The sequence below is a fragment of the Pomacea canaliculata genome, linkage group LG9 (assembly GCF_003073045.1).
Source record: "Pomacea canaliculata isolate SZHN2017 linkage group LG9, ASM307304v1, whole genome shotgun sequence".
Classification (NCBI taxonomy): Eukaryota; Metazoa; Mollusca; class Gastropoda; order Architaenioglossa; family Ampullariidae; genus Pomacea; species Pomacea canaliculata.
In genome coordinates, this window is record NC_037598.1 from 12503982 (window position 1) to 12528041 (window position 24060).

The window sequence follows — 24060 nt, forward strand, 5'->3', positions numbered from 1 at the left end:
CATTCTTTCCTATGCAAGCTATGTTATGTCAAGGAGGCAGAAAAATGACTGTTAAGTGCTCTTAGGTAGAAGACAACACATTATCGTCTGCTGTGTTGCTGCTGTGCTTAGTCTACTTGTACCGCCAATGAGCAATGACTGCAAGCGCTCTTTCTCCAGGTATAAATAACAAATAAATAACATTTATTTTTTTCTTAGTAGCTGTCCTGATATATTTTGTGAGGTGCTAAAGACATGTCAAAGCCATGTATATGAACACGCGTTGTTTACAAGAACTGAATACCCAAATCGTGATAAACATGCCGGGTTTCAAATGGAGATGATTTTTTGTGTGTTTGTCTGTTAAAGATATCCGCTATTAACCAAGAATAACAAGGATGGGTATATTTACACCAACTGCGTCTCTGTCAAAGCCAGTTTTGAAAGCGGCCGATCCTAGCCTTTTATCAACAGTTAATTAGAGGCGTGGCCTTTGAGAGACTAGCGGGGAACTGATACCGGTATGCGATCTCGTGTTAACAATGGCGAAGTAGACTCTTAGAACAGAATTAAAATGTAATTAAAGAAAGTTGGAAAAAAAAGCTGACTGATGAAGTTAACTGCGTGCTACGCCCTTTTGTCGGATGCAATCACTCCCTGTAAATATTAACTAAGAAATAGTGTAGCAAATGCGAAAAACCCTTGATGCGCTGAGATGTCCGCCATTGTAACGGTCTCGACTCTACATTGTGAAGCTGAAGTAAAGGCCAGGTCTGTGAGTCGACAACCAAGAAGACGATGACGACGACGAAAAGGAAGAAGAGTGATATGAGAAGCAGCTCGGTGATGTCAAACAGCACGATGAACTGTGATGTGAAACAGGATAGTCGTGAACTAGCGTGGTAGTGGTGTGAAAAAGCACTGTAGGTCGTGATGTGAAATAACAGGATAGATTGTGGAAAGATACAGTATCTTGTTAAAAATACGATAAACCTACAAGGACATTTGGCTAGGTCCTGTGTGGGGGAGTATCCACACTCCAAGTAGCAAGTCTCGCCACGTAGTCACGTGGACCTCACAACGCGATCACGGTCTTCACGTCCAGTCAACGTTAAAGTGTCTGTGTTTAGCTGGTCGTTAAACTTGAAGAGCCTCCTTAATCAGAAACATGGTGTCAAATACCTGTCTGTGTTTGGAAAATGTTTACATGACTTTATATATATTTACGAAACATAGGTGCCATACAGAACGATGTGTGCCTAGTTAATAAAAACCTTTACTGCATAATTTTAGCACTTCTTCTTCAAACGAAGTTTCTGTTAACGTGTTTATGTCAATAGTCTTTATAAAGTCACTTTTAAGGAAAAAATCTATAAGTAAAAAATAAATAAACTATTCAAAGGCCCCTTGAAACTGAATAAATGCATATGAAGGTCTGAGCTAATTTACAACACTTTTGAATTGCGGTATGTAACAACTTTGCCAAACATGGCCATTACTTCGACCAGATGTGTCCTTCATGTCGATCGGCTTTCAAGAAATAAAATATGCGAACTAACACTCACATAATCATAAACTCCAATCCGCCCAACCCGATAACAACATTATAAAAACATCAGCAAACCAATAATGCACCCGTGCACGGCAAGATCACAGGCAGGTCAGCGGGTGGATGGTTTCATACACAGCACTCCATGCACCTCCATGCACTTATTCTTATGTGTGTGGGGTGGTGTGTTCGCTCCCTTCTCCTCCTCTACCTGGGCCTACCTGTGAGTGAGACTGCACTTTTGTCCGACAGAAACGAAGGCAGACACAAACATAGATTAAGGCGACTGACCGGGGTGTCGGCATTTCAGCAATGTCGCTCACACGCCGTCTACAGCTTGGTCTTTGTTGACACCGAGAACACCAGCTTTTTATCTCTCCTTTGGGAACGACCGCAGTTGCTGTTTGACATCAGCATACCAGTGGCCATTGGGCCAGCCGGGGACTGAGTTGTTGATTAACAGGCTTGTGTGGACAGTTTCTTTGTAAACCTCTCATTGTAAGGTCATACACTCAGAAATCAGCATGCTCTGGTCTCATCTGCCCATTGACTACATGCACTTTTAGTATAAAGGATCTATCTGGAAAAAGAAATAAAAAAGAAGTCATTTTAAAAAATACAAAAAGGTTTTTTTTTGCGGTAGAAGGAATTGAAAAGTCGCGACGGTGAGGTACAAAACTTATTGAAGTGCAAGGTGTTTGCCTTTGTACTTTAGTGGAAGCGTGGGGCTGATAAAATTAAGAAAAAAAATCGTCTGTCCTGCTGCAGTTTAATTTCAACTGTTTACTTCAGACTACATGCTCTGGAGGGAAAACAGGGTTCCTGTAGTAAAGTCCACATCTTGAGCCAAGCTTTGTTGCTAAATAATCCAGCAGCCAGTTTAGACAGGATGATGTGAATATGTACTGATATGATGGTCTATGGCCGATATTGTAAATAACAGTATCGTCATTGTGACAGATTGTGCCATGACCTGGGGGCGGGTGTAGTGCAGGCAATCGCCGACCCATTGCATTGTGACCTTTGTTGCAAAGATTGCTGTAGGTCACGACGGGAAGAGGGCATGGATGGCTAGTCTCAACCACTTCCGTCCGTCATGTGTAGTTGTACATGTAGATGGCAATCTTGCTTCCCGTGAGAAACCATCAGTCTTGTGTACAGTTCGCTCTACAGCACTCTACAATTCTTGACATAAAAACATAGATAAAGACGCTCTTTCCTTTTCTTATTTTTAATATCGTAAATATAGTAGAAAATATGAATAGTTTATTTTCATTTGGACCAAACAGACAAGGTTAAGAAAGTACGAGTGAATTTGGAGTGAAGCTTAAATAAGTGTGAGTGTGGGAGAGAGAGAGAGAAATTTGGTATCTCAGTCTTTGTGATGTTTTTGTCGCAATATGCACTTTAAAGTGCTCACCTCTTACCACACAAAACAAGGACACACCACTGGTGAAACCCTTTTGAATTTTGTATGGAAAAAAACAGAGATACAAACTATCCAAGTTGTTTTCGTGCCACTTTGACAGCATAAAGAATGAGCAAGCTGTGTGAGACTATCTGCTTGATCTTTCTATTCACAGACCACCGAAGGTATTCATGACCTGACGACACTGTCAAGAGAGGAGTGATGAATTCGCATCACATGCTAATGGTTAAGCTCCCAAATCTTCATTGTCCTCGTCTTCTCTAAGACCTTCCCCTCATTGTGATATATCTTTGAAGACAGATAAGAGGACAAGAAAATACTTTTATGCGTTGATTGCTTCTTTCTTTCATACTGTCCTGCTGTTGCGCGAGATTTTAACAAGCATTTTGTATGTTTTTGTTTTTGGAAGTGGCTGTTTTCTTGATGTTTGGTCTGCAGATGTCATCAAGGGAAGTGATGGCCGCCACAGAGACGCCCTGGAGGGGTGTGCCTACAGCCGGGTGTTCCTGCTTTCACGAACTCCACACTCTTGGTGATCGCAGAAGACAGAGCACGGACAGTATATTTCTGGATTGCTGTTTATTTGTCGAGACCAACTTTTAACCTCTCGCGAAGTTGTAGGTTGTCCCGTCTCGGCGAACCATTTAACAGTTTACTGTCTCAAACCGCGATAAAAATCTTTAAGTCAACAATAGATTTGCAATAAACTTGTTACTCTTTACTGTTTATTTCTCTCTTTGTTGGCAAGAGTCCTCGACATCCACTGCCCACGACTTAAAGGCAATAAACTTGAAAACCCAAGAACCCACATAAAGCTTGAGCTTTTGTACCTCCACCAACAAGACAGTTTGCATCGTTGGTCTCTTTCTTGATGTTGACAGTTAAGCCTGGATGCAAATTTGTGCCTTAGTTATAGAAGTTAACGTCGAAAATTCATCTTCAAGCAGTGTACCAGAGACATACATCAGTGGTCAGCGGGAGGAATCATGGGAAACACGTGGTCGTTGACTTCCGGCCGGACCAGAAAATCAAGCAAATACAGAAAGTCGGATATCTCGTCGCCGCTTAAAAATGGCCCCTCCATTTCCACAAACATTGCTGTTAGAATCGGAACATTTCCCTTCTTTGCTGGAAAAGCTGCAGGGTCCCCAGACGCGAGGGAGCGAGAAGATGCTCTCACTCAGAACAGGAAACACCGAAGTTGAAGAGCTTCATGACAAAGGGAGATCATCGGGTGAGTATAGCTCTTTGGATGATGTTACCAGCTGCAAGAGAGAGTCAGAGAATGTGTGTAGATAATGAGACTGAACGTGTGATTGAATGGTGTCCACGTTCATCTTGCATTCGTTTGTCTTTGTCCTTTCGAGGTAAAGCTACTTGTCATAAAATTCGCACAAAATCGTCGGATTCTGCCAGAAAAAAACCAGAATTGAACAGTGTACTCCTACTTTTGAAGAACTTCTACCAGAGGATTATCCTAGGGTAAATGAAAACAACATGTAAATAAGTTTAGAATCTGAAAAAAATTAAGCCTTTCTTCTTTTCTTCTGCATTCGATGAGTGGTCGTCGTACACTGTTTCCTCCAGCAAATCCTCTTCAGGTCGCTGATGGTCTCCCAAGCTTAGTGTCCAGTCTTCTGAGCAATTCTGCTTTGATGGGCAGGTCAATATCCTCTGTTCATACTTCAGTGATTCAGACTCAGTGATTCAGAACCTCGTTCTCGAAGGAATTCGCATTTTTCCGTTGCCTGACCTTCACTGGCGAACTCGACCAACCTGTTTTCTTCCACATTCAAAACCTGGTTAGCTACAGTTCCTTTCTGAGATCCTCACAAAAGTGACAGCTGCCACTAGCTAATTTTCTTCACTTTCTTCTGAATTTCAGACATGTCATTCTATTAATTTGTTACTGTTTTTGTTTACTTCCCCCATCAAACTTATACTTACTCTCACACACGACCATACAGAAACATTATTCTTCCGGTGTTATTTGAAACAATTCACTCTTAATATTCTGTCCAAGAAATCTGGAGTTTTGTCAGCTGTATAGCTGGGGACATATAGTAACATACTGTTACATCTTGGCCACCTACTGAAGGGTCGGAGTTGCGAGGTCCTTACAAACCCACAGGATGTCGAGAGGGAATTCTATTTTCTGCAGAAGCAGGAAACTTCAGGGCGTATGTCTGTCAGGGTCTCGTTTATCATTCGACATAACGAGATTGCTGCTGCTCAAAGCACTATTTATAGCATCTAGTCAAATTTGACAAACCGGAAATCACATAATTCATCAAAGAAACTATTTCTGGATTGGACTGTACGCCTACATCCTTTCACAAACAAGACTTTACGGTAATATTAAGGATAAAACTAGTGTAAAGATGTGTAAAATATATATTTTAGCACAAAACAATTCATTCCTATTTAACTTCTTTAGATGAAAGTTTTATAACCGGCAAATTGTATCAGACGAGTTCCTCTTGTTTTTGACCATTGTTGGTATTCGTCAATATTTTATACGCCTTACACGGAAATTTGCACAGAGAGTATTATTGAGAAAATCTTACTCAGACACCATAGACGAGCAGTGTCACATCAAAGGAAACATTAATTAATGACAGTGGATCGGTCTTGTCTTAATTTCATATAGAAAAGTGTTTTTTTTTCGTCTAACCCAGATCAGACAAATACACGAAAGCTTCTTCCATTTACTTACTTTGTTTTCTGTGTTCAAATCGCTGAATAAGTTTTGATTAAAAGCAAGAACACATCTCTGACACACAAAGAGAGAGAGAAGGGCCACAGCCTTCGCGACACCATTTTTTTTTCTTGCCGTTTGAGTCATCGGGAACGAAGAGAGAGAAGGTTAGGAGGGGCTTTAGGTGGCAATCATCTCCCCATCCTCCACCCCCTGTCTCTCTCTCCCACTTCCCCAAGCAACTTCGCTCGGAGCCTGAAGCCAAGAGAAGACATCCAATGGGAGATGGGTTCCCCGTGATCCGTGCACACCGTCGCGTGCTGTGGTTCCAGGGATCGAATGTCTCTCTCTCATTCAGCTAGATGTATGGGCTGGGGAGGCCTGTCGACTTCTTGACTTGCCAGTCAGGACCAAGACTAGCACGTGACAGGAGGTCATCGATAACAGAGACAGGATGGATATTAGATCGTGTGCAACAGGTTGGTTCATTTCTCGTTGACCTTACCGTCTTTTGTGTGAGGACCTTTTGTCAACAGCATTTGTAAACTTCTCGAACTGAAAACTGTGTGACACTGAGACCATGGCCGGGGATGATTAGAATTCGATTTAATAATGGGTTTTGTTTTGGTGGAGGGATTTCATTGATCCTGTATACCGGTATTTCAGTGAACAAAGCTTTGCTACTTATCAGTAAATTGCAAACAAAAATGACTAAAAATGTAGATTTATTAGTGAGATGAGAGATGAAAGTTTTATATTCATGGCATTAACGCCGGAAGCTATACATTTGCGTGGAGACACAGTTCATTGATTTTCACTTGAGGCCATCACCGGTGAGAGATGAGTACGGGTCACAGCCGTGACCTCTGTCAAGGGAGAAAATATTGTATGGTGTGATCATGATGTCAACCTGCTGGTCGTGAGAGTGATTCCCCTGTAGCTTCATATATATTGACTGCCTCCTTACAATACAACTTTATTAATCCACAAGTGACATTACATCCCTTGTGCAACGACAGAAACAAGCACAAGTATGATAATTACATCGAATTGATTTTCAAAGCATTGAAAACGAGCATCAGCAAAAATGAATTAAAAAAATTAACAGTAAACGGATTTAGCTTCAAAAAACAGAGAAGAAGAAAATATTGTTTAGTTGTTGAATACCTGACAGTGGGTCCGTTTGAAAAGCAAATCTTTGATGGGAGTATAATTATGAGACTGCTTCACAGAATGTGAAGGACACGCTCATGATTGACATTACAACCATGTGAACCAAACAGTGCATTCTTTATAAGGATTTTATGCAAATTCTTCAGATGCAAGCGTTTGACCAAGAGCTCAGCGCGCGCCGCTCCGTGGATGAGTCATGCTGGTGTGTGGTGTGTCTGATTTTCATTGCTGAAGGACATCGGTCTGGTCTCAGCAGAGACACCATGGCACTATACTCAGGGATTCGATATCAGACCCTACAACCTACGATTTACACGCTTGGGTGCCTGCAGTTGCTGCACGAATAACCTCGTTCTTCTTTTTCATGTTTGGTGTCTGGACTAATAGTCAGATCGAACCATGAGGTCTTGATCATGACTGAAAGACTTGATCATATTCATTGCTGATCTTATTATAAATGCCGATCCCTTCTATGCAGATAATTGTAGCTCTCGCTCTTCAACAGATTGAATATTTTTTTATTATTATTGTTAAAGTGGCTGTCATTATCGTCACCACTAGCATCATTTCTTTTTCTCCATCCTCTTTTTCTTCATGATTTTTTTTCAAGGGAAATTGTAGAAGAAACAATAGTTTATGGTAGACAGCAAGTGCATCTTAGCTGTAAAACCCTGTGATACAGAAAACTTGCATTACAGAAAATATTTTGAGCAGAAATTCATGCTAAGAGAAGATTTCTTGATGAAGGTCGTAGTGCATGTTTTTAATGTTCATTGGACACGTGCGGCGTCAACGTATGTGCAATAATTATGCAACAATCGAGTTAGACCTGCTTGGCTACAAATAATTAAAAGTTCCAGAGAAAACAATAGTGGAGCATGCTGTAGACATGGTGCACTAGAGTAGGTACGTGTTAGTTCCCCTTCTCCGTGCTGTCCTCTGCTTTGCTCTGGTTTCTTATGTTCTTACGAATGGTGCCTGTTATTGGTTCCGGAGGTCATAGTGTAGTATCGCAGCCAAACTGGGCCACCCCTCTCGGTTGTCGAGTGTCTGGGCATCCGGTTACAGGACGCAGTGATTAGATGCCACCTAGAAGCTCATGGCACGAGCTAAAGGCTCCTTTGCATGCTGCGACACGACACGACTGAGGCTGTGGTCACCGCCATCTGTTTGCGGACTCCGAGCTTATTATATTCTAAACCTTATCCATGTAACAGTATTTGGATTAACATCCTGTGCTTTGTAAAGGTAGCTGTTCACTTTGAAAATGTAGTTTTCACATTTTTCGGACTTATCAAAACAAAAGTCGGTGATGTGTGAACGTTGCCTCACGAGACCAGAACCACTCCCTACACAGCCTCCACGATTGTGTTCACTTCTTGAGAACAGAAAGTGTGAGACTTTTGTTTCTGGCAAGTCTCACATCTCTGACAGTTCGTAATGACTGGTCTTTGCTGGTTAGAAGAACAGGTTTTAAAATAAGATACCAAAGTTCTCAATGCCATTGGCTTATTTTTCTGGTGATTTCTTCTGCAACTCTGTTGTTCAATAAAAACCCTTTAGACGGAACCTGCTTCGAAAAAATTAAAGAGAAGATCGCTGACAGTTTTTTTCCCAGCTGTTGTGACCCGATGACAAAAATTGTCAACTGCCTGTACTTCTGAAAGGAATACGCGTATCCTTCTTGGAGTTAAAGATGTGTCGCTGAACTGAGTTACATGTGAGGCCAAGGAGAAAAAATATAAAAATAGTATTTTGGTGCTGCTGTACAATATTTTACGGGATTTGAGTGTGAATATACGTGTGCTATTTCTTATGCGAGCTTCACAAACCTTCTTCTGATCTTCGACCGTCGACATTGAAGAAAAGTATAGGTGGACATCCTTACTCAACAAGAAGACAAAGATCACTGCGAGGAGAAGTTTCGGACACTTTACCAGCTCCATCATTCCTACTTGTGTGTAAATTTCCCAACACTCCTTGTCGACAAAAAAACAAGACAAAGAGGACATCCCACGCCAACGGATTGGAAAATCTCCTCTTTCATTTACAAGGCCAAGGAGGATCTGTGACCAAGGTCAGGCAGGTGGCGGGGGAAAAACCAGTCCGACTGTCAGCATGGAAGCCGGTTCGACATTTACTTTTCCTCGGCGAGCATCCAAGAAAGTGAAAGGTGAGTAAGCTGAATAAGCTGCGTGGGATCTCACCTGGGAAATGAGATCAAGCCTTTACAAGTTACTTGCCCCCAACCTACATACACATCTTTGTTCATACCTTACATCCCGAATACAACAGGTGTCTTTATTTTTTTTTTCCTAAGTCCTCTTTTAAGTACAGAATTGTCAACAATTTTAATAACTGTTGTTCTCGATACTGGAGTTTGTGTTCTGTCACAAGATTTATTGTCGAAGTTTAAACATCTCGGATCCCTAGGGGTAGTGGTCGGTGGGTGGGCTAGTACCAGTTAGGGATGGACCACTGAGAGAGAAAAGTCGGGTGTTGTTATTTTAATGGCGTGCAGACGACAGGCCGGAAGGATGGCGAGTAAAAGCGTGACATTAGGATCCGACGCGCCCTCGTGAAAATGGAGGACCCCTGGGCTTGCTGTCGCCCCTGATTATCCTGGCTTTTTTTGAAAGGGAACTGTAACTACTGCATGATGTTACCTCGAATCTCTTCTGTGTTACAGCTGAACAAACACAACTCGACCAGCATTCCAGTTACAAGCTGGTGTGATCTCATGGTGTGGATAGAGATATTTGGTTACAGTTTTCACAGTTTATCTGAGATAAATAAAGTTTTATCTAATATCAGTAGAAGACCCACTTTACTCTAAAACAATTTCTGTAAGACCCTACTTGTTTAGGGCAAAATAGATATCGCTTATAAGTCAAATATTATGTAAACAATACTAAGTACTGGTTATGTATATTGTCCATGGACTTCCTCCTGGTGGCTGGATTGTAGACCTTGCGTAGTCCTGCAGCTTTTCGACTTTTTGTGAACCGAAAACTTTCCTTCAGAATCTAGGTTTATGTGAACAGAAAATAAGCCTGTATTCTGTGATTATAGGACAGCAACAAAACATATAAAATATCTATATTACTGTGCAAGACAGAGCTATAATGGTGAATGCTTTTCCGTCTTGCTCAGAGTTGTTGTAATGTTTAAGTTTAGTTCATGGGAAGGAATGTAAATCAGGATTGACACAATTATTAGTCCAAAAAAAAATTGAATGTCAAAAACTCACCCATTTACAGGAATCATAAATTAACAGTTTTTGATGTTTTAAAGAGTTGTGTGTGAAATATGTGTGTTGTTTCTGACAAACGTTCGCACACATGTAAATGTTTATTGCTGTACTCGACAACTTTCTGGGTTAATTCTGTATGAGCTCACCCAGTCTCTGTTCACACTCACCTCATTTCACCCTCGTTTTCACCCCCTTTGTCAAATGCCACCCGGCGTTGTAACATTAACCTAGATATGCACAAAGAAGTCAGTGTTCATCCTCCGATTCTCGTCTTAAAGATTCCTTCACACGAATTTACGAATTCCAAACCATCTTTTTGAACTGACCGCAAGGTAAGTGAGAAGTGAGGAACTGTCGTGAGATAACTAGAAATCAAGGGCTGTAGCATTGGTGCCGCACTTCTGCTCCCCACACGAGTCGAGGGGACGAGCACAGGATGTGTTACATAGTTGAACACAGGAGAGCTCTCTCAGAAGCAGAAACCAGAAGTGAACAGAATGCGTCCGTTAGTTCAAAGCCAGGATATAAATTATGTATATTGCTTGAACAGTCTGGTTCGATTTTAGTGGCACCAAGCCGGACACAGGTAGTGAATAGGAAGCCCGACTACTTGGTGGCGCTTTTTCTCAGGTTGGATATGGTGAAAGAAATAGGAGTGACTCAGAAGTGATCAGACCCTCTCTGTAATAGAGTGGTCAACACTTCATCACTCCAGTAGCTGATGGTCGCAAACAGCTCTAGTTAGGACTTGCAGGGTGGAGGAGGAATCGAGAGTGTAATCAGCCTCTAGGACAGCGACTGTATTAGGACATCTCTGTTTATTTCTCGTACCCGTTCCCCGAGGTTCAAGACAGAAGCCCTGTGTGCTTGCATAGAAAAGGTCAGTGAAGTTTGTCTTCAATACCCGGGAGTGTTTACTGTTTTTTACTTTTAAACTAAGAGTCCTTTGAAATTACGGGCTTGTAGACGGTGAAACGAGTACAAAATGAAAGGTTCTGCCTCAGTCGGATCTTTATCACCTCTTACAAAGATGTGAACTAGACTAGCCTTGACCTTTGACATGACGGTGTATTGAGAGACGAGTAGTGTGTGAGAGAGAGTGCAGACAAGAAAGGTTTTCAGATCATCTTAGAAGAAACCAGATACAGTGCCAGTTCCTTGTCTGAGTTTGTAATCTAAGTGGAAACAGACATGGCGCAACCCCTTGTTTACTAATTCACATCTGTTTGCTCGTCGTGTGAGTTCAGGACGTACAATGTGCTTCTTGAAAACAAGGTTCCCGCCAGCTGATAAGCCCCTCGAATCCCTTCAGAACGGAGCCTGGGGCCGGCTAGAGAAAGTAGCTTTTGGAAGAGAGTAGTCTAAACGTGAATAGGGCTTCAGATGTGATATTTATAGTAACACTGCACTGGGTTTGACCTGTTGACCCACAGGTACAGTTTCAGATCCATGGCAATGAAGTGAACTGTGAATTCTGCTGGCTGAGCAAACTATACAACTAGCAAACCTCGTTTTTCTCAGTCATCTGCTACAATGTCTGAAGACAGAAATTTAAAAAAAAAAATTTCCCTCGTTGGTTTTAACTTGGAAAATGATAAGAATTGTGGTATATAGTATAACAGGATAGAAGATGACTTTTTTAATTATACAACTAAACAAAGTTTTAAAAAATACGAGTGTGATTTAAATCCCTCATTTTCTTCTTCTCAATATTAAATATTTTAATAAATTCGAGGAAACCAAACTTAATGAGTTACAATAATGTTTCTTGGTTCCTCTCTCCAACACACACAATGAAGGGAGACCAAGACTGATCAAGTCCGCGCCACCCATGCTGTTGTTTGACCATGTTTGCCACTAATGATGGGCCACCAGAGGTTCATTAGGTTCTGTAGCGCCAGTGGCCCCATCAGCAGCCCCATCAGCAGCCATGCTGAGTAGTACCCGATGTGAACCAACAGCTGAGCCCTTGACACCTCCTGTCTGTTGAATATCGCGAATATCGCCACCTCGGCGAGCGAGAGAGTGTCTGGACTTTTTGTTGTGAAACCCCGTTCCTGTCATGGCGATGAGCGTGCAGTCATCTGTCATCAACCCCCAGAGTACCCTACCTCCATCCCGCGTGGTGCTACGGCGAGGAGTATGGCAACCTTTGCACGTGAGTGACTTATGACCTCGCAGCACACCGGGTACGAGCGGTTCTGATAGCACCCCTCGCCGTGTAGACGGTTAGGAAAGTTAGACTCGGTAAATTTTGTGTCTTGGGGGAAAAAACTGCAGCACGAGGCCACATTGTTTTCCCTCATTATCCTGAGCGAAGTACGTGGTTTATGTTATGCTCCAGAGGGCGCTGCAAAACGTGAGGCTTTCTTTTTACTAGATACCCGCTCTCCTCCATGGAGTTTGTATACTGTATTGCTAATATCTGTGAAGTTGTGACTAGACTTTTAGCAATGTACATGGCTCTCAGCTATAGTTGTTCTGGGTCCCCATACATCAAACTGTATCATGTTAAAAAAACAAAGAAAATAAACCTCCACAACAACAAACTCAAGAAACAAAAACTCACGATGCAAAATATGGAAGTTCTTCGAATAGCTCGTATGTTAAACAATATTTTAGAATGACTAACATCGTTTTGATGTGACAAACTTTTAGAGAAAGAAAGGGAGAGGGATAGTGGCATATCCAAACAGGTACTTTTTGCCTTTGATACCCAAGAAGGCTTCAACGAATTTCAGATCACATGACTTATCTCACTTTTCTGAACCACTTCAAACCTCCTTCCCTCTTATTTCGTTTCAGAGAACTAACAGTTAACACTTTTACTGGCCATCCTAAACACTACATCCTGTCTTCTTAGTAATAACACCATTCTTTTCTCAAGGCAAAACAATAAGAGAGATGTCGGCTAAAAAAAAAAAAGTTAAAAGGTTGGCGGTCACTCCTTGTTTATCTGTTCCTGTCCTTGCTGCTGTCGATGACCATGTCCGTCACAAGTGCAGTTTCCGATTGAGAGGGCAGCCAGTGTGCTTTAATATTCATGTAAAGTTGATAATATTCATGTAACAGAGTTGTAATATTCATGATAAAGTATGTGCTTACCGCAGACCCACGCAAAACTCCGGCGTGGGGTGAGCACTACTCTCTCCCGACTCACGACGACAGTATCGCAGCTGTATTTCGTCTTAACCTCATTAACTGCCATCATTTCAAGACTGACCCAACCCTGTACATAATTCCCCACACCCTCACCCTTATTTATTTTGGTCAACCAGGGGTCAGCATAGTTCAAACAAACTGCGCCATAGCAATGTTCGTTAGGCTCCGGCACTCTCGGGTACCACATCCGGCCAAGCCTTATTGTTTATTCAGGGGTCAGAGACCCCACAAACGTCTGCCCTGGGGCTACGTGTCTCGCTTAATTACTAAGACAGACTGAGTCTGGTCAGGTGACTTCTGGGACCAGTCGAGCAGCAATTAAACAACTCGGTGGAGCGATCACCGCGACGAGCACAGTTCGCTCCGAGCATCGCGATCATGCTATAGAGGGCGCTGTAACCTCTCCCGGATTTCCTCCTGTTCCACTTTTTTTTTTCTTGTTTAATGTTTGCGAGCGTTTCTTACCTGTCAGCAAGGTATTATTTTGTTATCTTTTTATTTTCGTGTGAGTCGGCAACTTAGGCGTACTGCCTGACCCCTCCGTTTTCTGGGTCAGCCCAACAGAGAAAATAAAACATAAAAGGACTTACAGTAAAGTGTTTTGTTTAAAGTAACATCTTGCTTACGATATAAAGTCTGTCTATCCGTCTAAGTAGGATATGAAACAGTTATGGCGGTTTCGCTGTTTGTATCATTCATGGTTCTGTTGATTGAAGCGACTTTTAAATTTTTTTAAAAGAATTGTAAGCGATGTGACGTTAGCAGTTTCGAAACATGAAGCTAGAAAAAAGTTATCTTGTCATCCTTATTAAAATCAATTATTCAATTATGTCCACCACCTAAAAAAAAAAAATCAGTTCCTTCATCCCGTTATCCTCGTTAAAGCGCTGCAGGAAACGCGTTGATGTACTCGTACATTTGAGTTAACGGTTATCTAGCTTCTTTAATTATTCAGTGGGCTGGAGATGTTTGTCGAAAATAGTTTTCCCAATCCAATACTAGCAAAATTACACGCCCTGGTGATAAATCCACATCCGGGAAACGCCAGACGCCAAGTAGGTTTTGAAACGTTGCCAAGACGACAGCCAGACGACATAAGAGAAGCGTAGATAACAGTCATGTGATTATTGGTCATGTGATGTCATGTACCCAAGCCAGTGTATATCTAACAAACCCGTTTTCTCATTGTGTAAATCCCTCTTTCCCCGTACAGGCAGGAGTTTCTTCCAAGAAGAGAAGAGAGAGGAATAATAATCGTTTGCTCAAACCCATGAGAGCGATCCTGACATTCAGTTTTATCTGTTCTGTTCACCCTTGACCTCTTTCATTAACGGAGATACCTTATTTCTGCATTTATCTTCTCTTCTCAGACCGGTTAATTTCACTTAATTTTCCTCTCGATCCATCTAGCTAATTCACTGAACCATTCTAAAGCAGGAAATTGAACACTTGGATCGCTTAACAATATTTGGAAACACTTATACACCATGCTTTGGGCACTCTTGTATACAATGCCAGGGAAATAACACTCGAAACAGGGGAGAAAACAAAAATCCCCAGCACTTGCTCTAGGAAAAAATACCCCGAGGGGATGCTACTTACTCTCTAACCCTCCCCCCAAAAAAATCTTGGGGCTGAAACAATCAGAAGACAAAGAAAGGAAGAGCTAGTGCCGCCTGGAGGTGCTCTGAAGATCAGAGCAAACTTGCATTCTTTCTCGAGGTTTCTGTCACAGACAAAATATCCTTGGCATTCCTTTTCGCACGCGTCTCCGATTTCAGGGAGAGTTCCGGGCTGAACCGTCCAGGCTCTTCAAACACCGGAAAAACACATTAGGTTTGCTGGAGGCTGCATGGTCTGGGTGCAGGGCAGCTATACTCTTGCGATATAAATCTGCTCGGGTGTTCCTTCACCCCTCCTGTCTTCTTTCTTTTTACCCGTTTGTAGCGTTCGCTTCCTTGACCTCGTCTGTACGTTTATTTATCGTAAAAAAAAATAAATTTGTTTCGGTGAAAGAAATTCCAGTTCATTTCCAGTGTTTTTCACAGACAAGCGCGGGTGTTGCTACCGATGGAAGAGAGCGAGCAGTTGTGTTTTTAACTGATGGAATGGGTTCATAGGTGAAATTTAGTAGAATGGAGGAAGTCGGAGTCTTATACCTTGATTCTAATCTTTGTGTAGTCATTCACCTTCTATCCGCCTCGTGAATTGCTCAGAATCCAAATAAACACTATATCGCACGCGCGCAAAGTTCGTTGAACTATCATGGGTGATCTGCACACAGTTGCTGTATCTGTCGGGTGTGCGTTTGTTCTTGGAAGGGTAGACAGGGAGGTATTTGCTTTTCAGAGATTGTGGCCACACTTTTGACCTCATCATAACCACCGCAGCAAAAGGTCATGTATAAATACTGTGGGAAATTCACAGCATGTGATCGACGCCCGGGCTACGAACAATCCCTGGTATATTTTGTCTGAAATTTGCTTCCGTTGTGCAGCAAACTACAGTGGGTCGCTGAGTGAGGAGAATACAACTGAACATTTTATAACCTAACCTGTACTTGATTGAAACAGGATTTTGGTATATTTGGTATATTTATACAAGTGATGCTGGCGACCCTAGTCTTCTGAATATAACTTTCTATCCTTTGAATATCTTTACGACTGGCTTCTTATAGAGACAGTGAGTCAAACAGGAAAAGCCAGCTTTCTCTGATCCGGAAACTTTTTGAATGAAGTCAGTCCCGAGGTCAACCGCCCACATATATTCACACCTACATAGATGGAGGAGAGAGGAAGTTGGGGGGAGCGAAGGGAGTTTGGGGAAAACCACTGGTACCTCAGCGCTTTTGAGGAGCTCGAGTGGATGATTACTCTCGGATGAATCGCATCTCAGGCGCTTTTAATGGCTCTCGTAACTTTAAGAAGAGAGCACCTCTAGAGTTTAAAGAAGCTGATTTAGGAGCTCACTCACTACTAAACAATTTACCCAGTGGCTTTTTATGCCATGTACCGAAACCAAATCCTGGTTCATGGTTCTTTGAAGACAATTCGAAACTAGTAAAGCCAAGGAATCACAAGAGAAGACATTAGTATATTCACCATAAAGGTTGAGTCACCGGTGAGGACAAAGTTGGAGTAGAATAAAGATGAAGGATGTGTCTAGAAAGAAACACTATTTAATTGGACAAACCTAAAGAAGTTTGAGTCATTGTCGATCATCGATCTTCAGTTATCTTTCAACAGTGACATTGCCTTAGTAGCTGGCACGGTGTAAAACGCAACCAACCAACCAACCAGCCAACCAACCGCTATTCTAACAGGACCTGTGCACGTTTGTCGTGACACAGAGCCCGATAATGAAACTAATGAGCGGAAATACTAAAATCCACATCCTAGTACCTTTTCATTTTCTCGACAGTTGAAGGCACAGGTGGCATCTGTCAGCCTTGACGGCCTCGCCCCTCCAGCGTTGAAGGTTCGGCTCGTCTGCCGGATTTAAAACTTTTGAACCAGACAGCATGAGAGAGCGGGGGAAGAAGGAGAGGATACTCAGTACAAAAGAGGTGGGGCCCTGCCCTTTATTTTCTCGCCAGCTCGACCACAACCGGGCCGCTTCCCTTTCATTGGATGTGCAGTTAAACTGTAACAACTGCCCATTAAAATTGTGGTATTCACGGCTCCTGACTCTACAGCTCCTGAAAACACTGGCAACCCGTGTTCGAATCCGTGACAGGCACTCTCGAAAAGCTCCAGCCAAAACTCGTTGGTATTCTTCGTCTCTTCTCGACTCGACCACAAGACGAGCTCGACTAAAGTCTCGGTAGGAGCGATTTGCTATAGGTAATCGGAAGCGGCGGAGGGGCTCTATGATACAGAGGAGAAAACAGTCAGGTTAATGCGCCCGGCGACCGAGGGCCCAGGGACACCAGGCAGCCCCGAGGAAAGGTTTCCTGTATAAAAGGAAATGCCTTCCGTGAGAATGCGCTCACATAATTGCGGCGTCGGAAGCGGTGACTAGTTGAATGCGACTACTGTGACTACTGTGCCGTGCAGATAACACTGACTGACCCACACCGCAGTTGCTGGCTGGCTTGGTGTAGGTGCGTGGTGTAGGTGCTTGGTGTAGGTGCTTGTTGAAGTCTACACTGTGGCTATGGAGCGAAGTCGGGCAAAAATACACGACGCGGTGTCGCTGCTGCGTAAACTTGTGGGTGAGTTGAATATTTTATATTTATCATCAATTCTTGATCCGTCTTATGGAACGGGATGAGGAAGATATTGTTTGTTATTCATAATTATCTTTATGTTTGAGTGTGTGTGTATGTGTGTGCGTGTGTGTGTGTTCGGGCCTGTGTGTTTGAGTGTAGGGCCGAAAATGCTTTATTTATTACAAACAGTCGCCTTCTGTTGCCATCTCCAATATGAGTTTACTTTCCGCAAGATCAACAAAGAGCGGTTTGAGTGGTGGTAAACAAAAGACAGACTAGGAGTGTGAGAGGGAAGGTATACTTACACCTACCTGTTGTTAAGGGTGATAGTAGAGAGAAGCCAGGGGACAAGGGTGAGGATTAGCTGATAGGAGTTCTGTCTAGACTTGTGTAAACTGAGGATCGCGGATAGAAAGAAGGGAGGCTGCACAGACACATAAAACATACAGCAAGTATATCTTAGCGGACATGCACACAAACATGCTGACAACATGCGTGTAAGCGAGAAATTATTCTTGCTGAGGTCTCTCCAAACGTTTGTAGGATGTTGTATACACTTCAGTTTTCCAGCAATGAATGTTTGTGCATGCGCGATGCACCGTATATTTATCAAAGGGTGCCCGCGGGCATATGCTTGATGTTCATAGATTAATCTGTGGTAGGTGTAAATCTGTATTTGTTCATGCGAGTATATCAGTGTGTGAGAATGTCTTTGCGTCTGTGTGAGAGAGAGAGTGAAGGAGGGAAGAAAGAGAGGAATAGGAGGGAAGAGGGTTCAAATCGGGTGCGACACTGATATCAGTTTAATAGCGAGGCATTTACAATAACCCCTGCAGTGATCGTGTCAAGCGGGTGAGTGTTTCTGAGAATAGAGCAGCACATGTTGCCAGGAGTTCATAGAAAAAATGTGAAGTCTTCTGGCTGGAACAAGTCGACCTGATCACCTTGTGCTACTGTCAGTCACAGGGCGCCAGGCACCCTGCACGACCCAGCTTGGTATGCATTTATAGACAGACCCGACCATGGATAGACATACCCCAGCATTTATAGACATACCCTAGCATTCTTTATTACTCGAAACACCACAAGTAAGTTTTCAGTATCTCGTCAGCAATCTGTTGACGAACAGTAAACATTTATCCATTCTGAGAAATACTTGTGTTGGTTTGGGGAATGTTTGTGTTGGGCTTCCTTGACATTCAGTAACCGTTCTGAATTCTATTTTTTTATTGACATCGATAATATAATTACAAAGTCAAACATTTGCAATCAAGAAATAAATAGGTGCCCTCTTTGTCTGATCCTGGGTACAGGCACAGATTATTGACGCATATTTATCGTAGTCATCGATGTTTGATAATAAGGAGAAACAAACGGGTGCATACACTCGCTCACACAAACGTGCAGACACTCGTGAAGGAATATAACAGAGGAGACATAAAATAACATGAGAAAGAGACGGACATGACAGAATATCTTTTATTGCTTGAAGCACATTGGCTACAACAAGGGTGCGAGAACTTACTCAAATCTGTATAACCAAATATATACAATTGTCCTTCGTAACTCACCTGTATTCTCACACACTGATATATGCACACACAGCAAAAATGTAGTAGACAAGATTATAAGGCTGCACACCCACTTGCTAACCCCAATAACACCTTTCACCTCCCTCTCACCGCCACACCCTGGGTCATCTTTCTATCTCTGCCTGCCTCACACACTTTCCCTGCACATCGTCACACACCAACAACCCTCCACCAGATATTTTCTCTTAGTCACCACACATCTCAGCAATTCATTGCCTGACGAAGTTTCCACCATCAAGAATATAAAAAGCTCCAAATCTGAAGCCTTCCTTAAAGCTTCATTGAACTTTGTAATAATTAAATCAACATTAGTTGGGAACTGCACTACATACCTATACGAGGCATTCTCTCAATGGTTCTTACATAATATTGCTTTGGAACTTCGCATCATTATCCTCATCCCAAACTAACTTTTTAATTATTTCTGTTTTTTAACTGATTGTGTATTTTATAATTGAATTTTAAATTCCGCCGACATGTGGAGTGACTCATGTGAGAGAGAGAGACAAGAATTTGCCTTTCCCCGTGCTGGGTGGGCACATCATGTTCTGGGTGGGCACACAAAAAGCCCTCCATCGTAATCGAGACTCCCTCACAGCTCCTCTAATTGGCAGCCAGACTTAAGCATCAATTTTTGCCTTAAAGTTTTTTTTAAATACTCCTTTTATTTCCAGCAGTGTTCTTTGAAAACAGAGAAGTGGAATACGCAAGTTCCGTTGTGCCTTTCTTGGGTACATAAAACCTGCGCCCAAGCGGGTACAATGAGCAGGCCGCTGACTGTCATGAGGAGGAATCTAGAGACTAGGAGGAGCATTTAAGAAGTATTCAGAATGTTCAGGAAAAGATTCACTTCGACTTGAAAACATTCGTTGGTACCTTGGGGAGGTAATCACGATGCATTTTGTTTACTCCTTCCCCACCCTGAGTACAATTCTGCCCCGACTCACCAGGTCTGACTATTGCTGTGGATAACACATACATCATGCGCCCTGGCTGAGATGTAGACTAAGATAAAAAAATATTTTTACACTCGATATAAGTTTAAAATTTCAACACTAGAAAAGTTTGCTTGTTGTTGTACCCGTTACACCCCATTATAATTCTAGAACCTTAGGTTGCAAAGTCAGCATTCAGCTGTCCTTGAGTTTTTGACCTGACCTGTCAGGTTCCTGCATGACCTCATCTGCATGCACTCGCCCGCGTGCAAACACCATCCTCATTCCTCCCTCACCTTCCATCCTCTCACTCGCCAGGCTCCCTACCCGACTGCTTGGCTGTGATGCTGTTCCCGCATACTGGATTCCGCCAGACCAGGTACTTGGAGAAGCGAATTCAGCAAACTTCCGAGTTGGAGGATCAGGGAAATAACAGAAGAAAGTAGAGTCATAAGAGGAAATATATAAAGGACTGTGACCATGACTTCATTAGCTTATTCAACTCTCAGTCGATCACTTAAATTGTTTCCTGCTTTTTAAAAAAAGTATCCTCTTCTGGTTTCTAAGCGTAAACTCCTTGTCCTGAAACAGTCATTGCAACAGTCCCCGCCCTGTTGTGCTCTGAATGTCACTCATTATACCTGGGATCATAAACTGGATGGTGTTCAGGAAAGACCGTTGGCTGACCCCAAGTCTTTCAGAATTCATGTACACTGGGGAGGAACAAAGCCTTCGTCAGTCCAAGACAATCTGCCCCGGAGCAAGTCGTGAACAAGGAAAACCACTTACATTAGCATTTTGCAAGGTTCGACGACCCCGAAAGGTTTTCATAGAGCTTGGAACTAACCTTTGTCCTCACCTTGCCTGCTGTTACTGGCTTTTTCACGGCCATGTGTCATGTATGTAGGCGGTACTGATACTATCAATCATATTCATGTAGCCTGCATGCTCTAGGAGGTACTTGGTCACATCTCACACAGTTGTTTAGCAAGGTAGGGTGTGTGGGGGATAACTAGCTCAGTCACCAGGTGCATGTCCTTACTCTTGTTTCATCTTTTTTTTAAGACCTACCTTTTCTCCTCCTTCGCCAGTTCTTTGAGTGCACAATCCTAAAAAATAGAAATCTTAAGAAAATTCCTCCACATCATAGACATGTGCAAAGGTCTGGTCTTCTTCTCAGATCTCACGACTGGGTGAGACATCCTCATCAAAGGCTAATAAGATCAGAAACGAAAAGGAGTAATAAAGACAGGAAGAGAAGAAGGAAGAAGAGGAGCATGATGGGAAGGTGAGCACGTTCTCACATTAGCGAGGGAAAACGTACTTGAAGGCGAGGTGGCGGTGTTCTTTCGTCCAAGAAGAACTGGAGTCTGGCACGCGAGCCATTTCTAGGGACGAGCAAGCGAGTTCTGAGTGAGCTAATGGAAGGCTTGCCAGGCGAGATGGCGGCCCTCACTAGTTAAATCTGTGTGAAGAAGGAAGCATTGGGAATCGACTTAGAAGATTACTTTCCCAAGATACTGGCTAAGTGAGTAGCATTCACGAACACGTCCTGTGTGTCCCGAGGGGAAGTGCAGGAGGCAGCTTGTCTCGGTGATGGTCAAAACAGGGGGAGATGCTTTTAGCGGTTTTTGAGATTTCAGAGTTGATTGCAGAGATCGTGGTTGGCTGCACTATCGACTGGTCTCAGAATAAAACATAAAACATTCAGCAAAGGGTGAGCAGTGTGCGTCTGAATCCCACTAAGTCTTCATATAGTCTTCCCCAGACATTCTCTTCTTCCAATGAAATCGTTGGTATACGATGTGAAGTCCCCCTCCACCCAGTCCCGTCTTCAGCAAAGATGATTTAATGGATAATTTAACTGAAAGTGAATGAAATCTTTGCAGACAGGAATTTCGCCAGTAATCTTGTTGAGGTGAAGCTGCGGGGGACGATCTCCCCCCTTTCAACCGCCATGAGACCCGGATGAAAAAAGTCTTAGCAGGGGTCCGTTCATAACACACCAGTCTCATTTAGAACAAATGAAACTGCAAAATAAGAAATACAAAGTAAAGATTGAAAGTGAAACAGAAATAAAGACTTTGAAAGCGTTGTAAAAATGTTAGACTTAAATGGAAATTTTTTGAATATCAAATACCAGACTACTAGGAAGCATGCTTTGACACTAAGAGGTTGCACATGTTTTTTGTAGGAAAGTGGGCGGAGCCTTCCGAAAGATGTTTGCGTTCGCGATTTTTTTTTTTTTTAGCCAAATGGTTGAATGGTGATGTGAGGTCTTTATAGGGATTCTTCTGCTTTCCCCTCTAGAAATAAAACTTTTTTCTCTGAAGTTCCAGAGCGCCGAGGGCAGAAGTCGCCCATCAGGGTCGTTGAACTGATTGCATATTTGCAGTGTGTGCTCCATGGTTAATGTTTCGCCAACAGAATGCAAGTGTTGCTACATATAACCACTTCATTTTTGGGGAGGTCTGCTCTTGTCGGCAGCGAGCTGGGATGCGCATGGGAACATTCTTGTCGTGCCATCCTGTTTTCCAGGTGTACACACTTGCACACATTCCTCCAACCTTTCTTTTTTCCTTTTTTTTTTGTTGTCTTGTTTGTCATACTGCTTTATCTCTCCTCCTTCAGAAGCAAGGATCTGTTGCTTTGACTTGGCTTGGTCGAAATGTTGAACGTGGTTTAAACAAACACAATCAACTCACGGCTGAAACAGTGATGATAGCAATGGTATAGGACTAATTGTTTGGGATTTTTACATTGTTGACTCATACTATCCTGTTAATGTTACTCCGAAGTTCTGACACGTTGAACTTCCAACCTCTCTGACAAAAAGCCAACGAGGGTATTCAATGAATGGCAATGGACAAGTCGTGAGTCAGCTCTGGTTGTAATCAGTCCCAATATCCTGAGTCCTGGCGTGCTACAGGTCGTTTGGATCCAGGTGGATGACTTAGACAGACCTGTCAGATAAACTGCTCATATTTCATACTTTGATACAATTTTCATGTCCTCCAGCAAACCCCCTGCCGACCCCAAGCCTCTAACTTTATAGCCAAGGTTGGCTATAGATACACCCGGCCTGGGGTCTTCCACCATTAATCACACCCCTCTGACAAAGTTCGGGGTAGGGGTGGGAATAAGCTCCCTCTAACACCAGGTTATTCAGCTGGTTTTAGGTCATGTTACCTCGTGGTTTGCGGTTAATGTCTCATACTTCGGAGGCAGTAGTTTTGTTCGTGCGTAATTCATATTCATGTACCGAAGCCGAGCTTTTGACAAAAGTGTCTCAGATGACTTGTTGTCGTGGTTTGAGGTCAGCCGACCGTGTCAACAGCGCGAGACACGCATGTAGACTCCAGGAGCGAATCCCGCTGGTTGCTGACTTTTTTGCTTTCACTCGCCCAGAAGAGCAGCAGCGGCAGTAACTCGTGATGAACAGCCTTTTCCGCGTGATTTATATTTCATGTTGTCCAAAACATGATTTTATTTAAGCAGAATAAAAATGAATTAAGAAAAAAACCCTATATGATCATCACGTGACAATACCGGAAGTACACAGTTCACACATTTTTCTCTCTGTCTCGAGGTAACTCTCATACATGTGAAAACAGCTTTTGCACATACAGCTGTTCATATATTTTTAAAATTAGTAAAAATATAAAAAATGTGCTGTATTATTCTTGTTTTCTCGGCAAACTATCTTGTTAATTATCTTGACAACTTGGTTTTTGCAAGAGGCATATCTCCGCAACCTCTCGTTTCCTGTTATTAGCCCCGACTGCAAGTCATTTCCGGTATCGTAATCATGATGTAAAGAGAAGAAAGACCGTTGTGACACAGTCGTAAATATGTGTAAATGAGTCAAAACCTGAAAACAAATTTCGAGCAAAGAAGTTTGTAAACTGCATTTTTTTCTGCACAGAAGTGGCTGGTGGTGTGGTCTGACAGGTCCTATAGACACTCCACAGATTTTGTTTGCCTCACACCCATCGGCGTTCCTTCGGGCAAAGAATAAATTGTCTCGCTTGGATACCACAGCTGTAATGCTGAGAATGGTAATTCGCAACCCGAGAACAT

The 24060-nt window shown here is 42.7% G+C and overlaps 1 protein-coding gene across 1 annotated transcript in view; it reads left to right on the forward strand.

The window, feature by feature from the left end:
• The window catches only part of LOC112571819, a 42551-nt gene that overhangs the window by 2396 nt on the left and 16095 nt on the right, over window positions 1–24060 (forward strand). The window contains 1 exon segment of the mRNA XM_025251126.1: window positions 3396–4191. Coding sequence (XP_025106911.1) covers window positions 4029–4191 — 163 coding nt within the window. The 5' untranslated portion in view covers window positions 3396–4028.